The sequence below is a fragment of the Aspergillus fijiensis genome (assembly GCF_003184825.1).
Source record: "Aspergillus fijiensis CBS 313.89 unplaced genomic scaffold BO72scaffold_60, whole genome shotgun sequence".
Lineage (NCBI taxonomy): Eukaryota > Fungi > Ascomycota > Eurotiomycetes > Eurotiales > Aspergillaceae > Aspergillus > Aspergillus fijiensis.
In genome coordinates, this window is record NW_024469036.1 from 123331 (window position 1) to 130085 (window position 6755).

Sequence of the window (6755 nt, forward strand, 5' to 3'; positions counted from 1 at the left end):
TAACCTTAACCAACCTCGTGGAACCGGGCTAGATCATGACGTCGGAAAAGCAAGAGCGCAGTCTCCAAGAAGGATCTACCGGCACTGCTCGGATTAGCATACGACTTTATATATATATACTTTATTGATCTCTCCGATCAGCCTTTACAGCAATTTCGGACGGAGTACCACGGAATTGCTTTTGTTGACCACAGCTTCAACTTGTGATACTCTTTTGTTCTCCTTGACAGAAGTTGGAAAATGGCTCATCCTAATGTCACTATCAATGAATAAAAGCTGATCATCGAAACCAAGGGTTGACCCCCGTGAATCCTTTGCATCATTGGAGGTGATCATGATGGATTGGTGGCTCTTCGACCAGCTTCCTCCTGATCAATAGGCTTGGCAAGTGGACCATACTCCAGCATAGATTCATAGTCCGGGATCTTTCGCGCCCAACCGCCAAACATCCCTGGCTCGTCATATGATCCGAATCACTTCACAGAAGGAATCCGCCCTTCGTTTTCGCAACTTGCTCATCATAGTAAGGTTGAAAAGCCAACCATCCTTTCTCCGGCCCCCCAACCTGCAAGGCCGCATAAGAAGCCTCCTCTTCGTCAATAATGATCTTCTCGTACCCCGCTGCGGATGCCGCATCGGCCAGGAGTTGAGCCTGGCAGGTTTTGTCCAGACTGATAAACCAGAATGCCGCTTCATCGACACTCTCCCCTACCGTCAGCAGGCCATGGTTCTGCAGAATCACCGCTTTTCCCCCACCCAAAGCGGCGACGATCCGCTGTCCCTCCTCCCGGTCTAGAACCACACCTTTGAAGTCCCGGTAGACGCCATGGCTCTTGTAGAACCGCAGTGCGTCCTGCGTGATCATCTCCAGCTCGCGGCCAAAGCACGAAAAGGCCTTGCCCGCGACGCTGTGGGCATGGCACGCGGCGTTCACATCCGGTCGGGCTTTGTGGATCTCCGAGTGGATGGCGAACGCGGGGGCGTTGATGGGCTCATCGCCTTCGACGACCAAGCCATCCTCGTCCACCAGTATCAGGTCGGAGACTTTGATGAGAGAGAAATGTGCGGAGAGGGGGTTGATCCCTACGGCGAGGTCCGGACACGTTAACGGTCTAAGACACATCCACACAAACCAAACCTCAAGCCGGGGGAAGTGGTCCTCAAAGCTTACAGAAATGATCGGTGAGAATAGGATCTCGGACGGAGATGTGGCCCGCCACACCCTCGTCGAAGCCACGATCCGCAAAAAGACGAAACGCCGCTGCCAGGTGCTGCTTCCGGTATACTCGCTCGTCCTCCAGGCTCTGGAATTTGGGGTATCGGCGCACTTTCAGATCCCTGCCATCCTTGGTCTTACCGAGGACCTGTAGCTGCGGTGGAATGTCGGATCTCTTGCCGGGTTTGTTCGCCTCGGGTTCAGGGTCCGCTGCAGTCACCGATGGAGCCATGATTCCGATCGTAGATAGAGTGTAATTCGAAGACTGTGATATCCAAAATCAATAAATAAAAGACAGGGATACGCCCACGAAAGTGGAAGATAGCAATAATTCGAGATCAATCCTGGAGAAACTCGGACACACATATACTCAACTTGTTCCTCCCTCGGTAAGAGTCGCTTCAGATCGAACTAGTTACCCCGCAAACCCGTCGACATTTCCACGCTTGGATTCAGGCTTTTCCGGTCCTCGATAGCACCCTGGATAAAAGGGATCAGCACCGTAAATCGACGCTCCTCGGTGGAATGAACACCGATGTAGACGCACACATACACACACACAAACACACACACACACTCTCTCTCTCTCTCTCTCTCCGCAAGTCACACGTGACTATCGTCAACTTGAAGGGACCTACCTGCCCTACCCAGCCAACCATGCTCAACGATATACCAAGTGAGACCCAAGTCCAGCGCGTTACCCAGCCGTACGGAAAGGGGGAAAGTCACCAAGAAAGCCCACCTCATCCTCATGAGGGGGGAAGATATCCGCTCTGGGCCCCCTGTTATAGTGAAAAAGTGTTGTGCTCACGCTCGGGGTCTGTTAGACCTTGACGGGCACGGGCAAGGGCAAGGTGGGCGATAGGCAAGGTACAGTACCTGGGTGAAGCGGGCGGCCTCCAGTTATCGATGCAGGAGGTCAGCTGTGGGTGTGTTCAGCTCAATTAGGGTTCTGGCAGTCATACCTAGTACTCTGTTGTTCAGGTGAGATTGCATAATACTAGTTATGGATAGTTAGTTACCGTTATTATCAGTGACTGGTAGCTGTAGAGGGGAAAGCAGGGAAACACAGCGGGTTTGAACGTGTAAGGGACTTCTGGGATGATGGTGGATGATGGCGGGGGCGATAGGTGGAGGGTGGGTAAGCGCGGGTTGAGATCGATGGTAGTGGAATACTATGTTCTGCAGCTTGACTTGCCTGGTATATATGCAGTGCGCATGTCAATCTTCCCATCCGGGCTGTATGTATGAGGTCGGTTCCAGGGTGCAGCGCATGGGCCATCAGAACTGCGCTACTGTATTTGTATGTCATATCTGATGGATTGGCTGGGGTCGGTGGGGATATATTCGAGCGCACTAGACTTGGACTCCACCCACACGTGCAGTACGGTAGTAGAGCGACTGTGCACAGATCCACCCTTTCCATCAGGGTGTACTGAGTCGGATAAGAGAACAGTTTCCCAAGAGATAGCGACCTAGCCAGTATGCAGACCGAGTGATACAAACTCGGATATGTGAGCGAATTGAGAGTATATTGACCCCATTTTTTGCCTATAGCCACCATCTACACATATAGATGAACCGATACAACTCTTAATCCCGAACATGGAACAAAAATAAACCCGAAGACAAGCCAATCCATACAGACATCTTACCCATCCATCCATCATTTATGAGGCAACCCTTGCCCAACGACAATTAACACCAGACTCGCATGCTCGAAAAAACAAAGACGCCCGATCCCAAATTTTGGTCCCCCCTCATTGCAGTGACGGATGCACAGTATCCCCCCAAATTTCAAACTCCTCTATCATAATCTTGCACGGTCACGACAACTCTCAAACCGACGACTGCTTGCTGCTCATACTTCCGACCATGGTTGTTGTCTCCGACCCTGCTGGGTCCGTGTTGGCGACGACTTTCGACCGCAGGGCGGCGCGGATCTCGTCGACGGAGCGTTCCTTCCACTCGTTGTAGCCGGAGGTGCTCAGAGGGAAGAGTACAAAGTTATCCTCGCGGACACCAAACTCGTCCAACTTGGGCGGGGGCATGGCGGAGATGATGTCGAGCTCGTTGGCGAGTTGGCGGCAGTAGGTCTCCAGGGGCAGATCATTGACGTCGTGTCCGAAGGGGTTCTCGATTTCGCTGCCGATGAAGGCAAGGCCGAGGATGATGTATGCGGCGACTGAAGTTGTGAGTTAGTAGAGTTTTGGATGTAGGCAAAATAGCATCAGTACACACCAATAGAGCCGGGAATGGTGATCCAGCCCAGGTAGTTGTACATCTGGAAGGGAAGAACCATGACATAGATCCAGGAGATCTGGGCGATAGAGATGGTGTATGCGGCGGGAAGAGGGGTATCGAGGACACGCTCCGTTCCGGTAAGACATTCGTTCAAGCTAGAGATACCGTTGACTTGCAGGGTATTAGCATGAAAGCATAGAATCACAAAAAAGGCGGGAAAGCGTACTGGCTTGACTTTGGTGAAGACCGCAGGTCAAGGTTCCGTTGCCAATGCAGCGGTCGATGTAGGCGGACAGGTGGTTCAGGATCTCCAGCGGCAGGTGTCCCAAAGGCTTCTTGGACCGCTTGATGAGCTTGCGTGGGTTGGACTCTGCAAACGAAACTCCCAGAGATTCACCGATCTCCTTCCAGACAGACTTCTTCGGGGGCTGCAGGACTTGACGGTCGTGTGCCTCTTTGGCGAAGGTGTCGAGGTGACCAATCAGGCCTGCCAGATCTTCGTAGCCGACATCAGGCTCGAAACGCAGCTTATGTTTGAGGGCGACGGCAAAGGCAAGGATGAGGTTGAAGGCCGTCCTACTAATGTTAGCATATGCATTCTTGACTTTGTAACCCGGGCAGCATACAGCTTCGCCAGCAGATCCTCTTTTCCTAGTTCTCCCTCACGCTCAGCTGTGTTTACCCAGATTGTCCGTGCGAGGTTGCGGGAGGTCTGGATCAGCAGTGCCCAGTATTTGCGGCCGTCCGCCCATCTGCCATGCTGTTAGACTTGTACTGTTGAACCGAGATCCAATTGGCCACTACTTACCTCTCATAGGCGGTAGAACTGCGGAATGAAAGCGCCAAACTGACCACGAAACCGGTGATTGTAAGCAGAATACTATTGATGCCAACTAATCACCCAACTATTAGAGACGCTCTTTCAGCACATTAACAGGGCGTACTCACGAGAATGTACGAAACGGGAGATGCAGGTGATAGCAGTAGCCCACAGGGCAACCAGAAACAGGGGAAGGATCATTTTGGGCATGATACTGCCGTGCATCCGGAAGGCGAGGGGCCATTTGGAGTGTCTGTCGAGATCACGGGGGCCATGCTATATATACACTGCAGTCAGCTTCCCAGCTTCACACGGGTCAGAGGTAGTCCATCACTGCATCGATGACATACAAAATATCGATTGAGTTCACTCGAATTGCGTCGGTCAAGCATGAATTGTCTGTCACGGGAATTGGCGAGATTTTCCAGGAAGCTGGGGCGTGGCGTCAAGCGGCCGGGCCGGAATGTTTTCTCTTGTACATTGGCGGAGGGTTCATTCTTTGCAGTTTGGACCGGCGCGATAGGAGGCTGCTCCTGGTGTCCTGCTTCTTCCGACATGGTTGCTGGAGGCGATGCACGATAGTGTGTAGTAGAGAATAATGGGAGGAACAAAGATGGTGAACAGTAGGAATTATACGGCTCGCACACAAAGGACCTGCCTTGGGAGAAGAACGACGAATTGGCTCCACAGAGAAACCGAAATCAGGAGACTAGTCAACTAGTTGAATTGACTATGGGAATTAATAGCGAGGGATGGAGTAAGGATACCACTCCGAAGATTGACGAAGTCAGGAGTGAGAAGAAGGAAGAAGATTTAGAAACGAAATCTGGGGGGGGGGGGGGAGGGGGTTTGGAGCTGAATCGACGCTTAATATGAGTTGAGGAACTACTCAAGTACTAAATTTAAGCGTTGGTCACACATTGGCTCTCGTCTGGAGCAAAGAAAAAATATTATAGGAAGAAACAAACGCAAATAGGGTGTATTCTGGACCATGGCCGAGAAGAAGTGTCAGTCAGTCAAGTACGTGTACGACTTGCGTACTCGTACAATACGGGGACTGTACCGCGTATCCTGTCTCCTCTTTTATTGCTGTACAGCCACTGCCGATGCAAATAAACAAAAAGTCAATGGAAGAAGTTCCCACAGACTCAAGAAGAAGTTCCGTGACAACAGTTGGAACGGGGCGGGGCATTGGCGAGGGCGATCGGCATCTGGCCGGAGGTACTCAAGTAGATTTGGTGGCCATTGGGAGATTTGCCAGTTGGCTCGCCCACGCCACGCGGGCCAAAACGTCACATCCGTTCACAGGTTCAGAACGGCTACTGCCGCCCCATCGCGCTGCTCGGTGTGATTTGTTGATTTGTTGGTTGTCAAAAGGCCAGACCGTCGGGTTTTTGAAACACTGGCTCACTGGCGGGCTGGCCAATTCAATTCTTCTGCTTCCCGTCTCCTGCGCCTCCTTCATCCGTCCTGTCACTATTCTCGTTGTGCACCGAGGAATTCTAAGAATTCCCTGTGCTACAGACTTACATATTCGCAGGAATTCAAGTGCTCTAGCTCATATTTCCACCATCTTCAGCCCTCTGGAAAGGCAATCATCGGGAGTGGCGGCAAAAACAACCCGAACCCGCAGCCATGGCTTGAAGTTTGCTGGGTTGGCTGTCATCCCTCCATTCCTGCATGCAGGGGCAAGCCTCGTAATATTTCCCCGAAAATAGGTTCCCTCCTACAGATAGACAATGAAACCGAGCTACATCGGTCCAATAATAACACGCCCTTGGCAATAACTTCGATACGGTGTACTCCGTGAGTTGAGTCCGGGACCCTTAAAAAATAGTAGCATCTAGCGTTCATGGGGAATTGGCTCGGAGGACGACCAATGCGTTCGTTGACTGTATGTACCAGGTAGGTTGGTCAAGTACTGATCTCTGCTGCATCTCAAGGGTTCCGTCTGTCTGGTACTATTGCGTCTTGGAAGAACTGAAAGAAAGTCTACTCCGTATCACACCTTACTCTGTATGAGAGAGTCTGAGGCGAGATAATGATAGATCAAATCAACTATCCTCTCACCCACATCAAACATCCGTTTCATCATCCCGTAAGCCTGCATGAAGTGGCTTGCGCCGTTCTCGTTGGTAAGCCCATGCCCATGCCCATGCCCATGCCATGCCCATGTCAGGCTTCGGGCGTCAGTCACTTACAGCACATCAGCCCCTGATTTTCCCTTCCCCCCCCCTTCTTTTTCTTGGGCTCTCCTTGCCAAGTCTCCCTGGATAGTTTAATTAACTTACCACACCACACACCACACACACCCTGCAAATATGACAGTCACGTTGTGCTGTTTTGTTTCATGTTTCGAGGTCTCGGTTCGATAGTTAACTAACGTGTTTGGTAAGCGAGTCGGCCATGTAAGCCAGTCGGCCACCCATGTATTACATATAAAATAGCTGATTTTCAAATCATATTATCTTCACC

The 6755-nt window shown here is 51.4% G+C and overlaps 2 protein-coding genes across 2 annotated transcripts; both read right to left on the reverse strand.

The window, feature by feature from the left end:
• Nucleotides 1-240: 240 nt before the first annotated feature.
• On the reverse strand, nt 241-1868 carry BO72DRAFT_243892 (class II aldolase/adducin family protein). Its single transcript, XM_040939946.1, has 4 exons — nt 1764-1868; nt 1592-1696; nt 1172-1481; nt 241-1083 (listed from the first exon to the last, which is right to left on the reverse strand). The coding sequence occupies exons 3-4, from the start codon at nt 1446-1448 to the stop codon at nt 479-481; spliced, it is 882 nt and encodes a 293-aa protein (XP_040797419.1). The 5' UTR covers nt 1449-1481; nt 1592-1696; nt 1764-1868; the 3' UTR covers nt 241-478.
• An 841-nt stretch (nt 1869-2709) lies between these two features.
• Nucleotides 2710-5130, reverse strand: BO72DRAFT_451782 (UPF0187 domain membrane protein). The gene is made up of 7 exons (XM_040945576.1): nt 4631-5130; nt 4409-4556; nt 4269-4353; nt 4087-4212; nt 3687-4036; nt 3458-3631; nt 2710-3401 (listed from the first exon to the last, which is right to left on the reverse strand). The coding sequence occupies exons 1-7, from the start codon at nt 4835-4837 to the stop codon at nt 3055-3057; spliced, it is 1437 nt and encodes a 478-aa protein (XP_040797420.1). The 5' UTR covers nt 4838-5130; the 3' UTR covers nt 2710-3054.
• Between the last annotated feature and the right edge of the window lie 1625 nt (nt 5131-6755).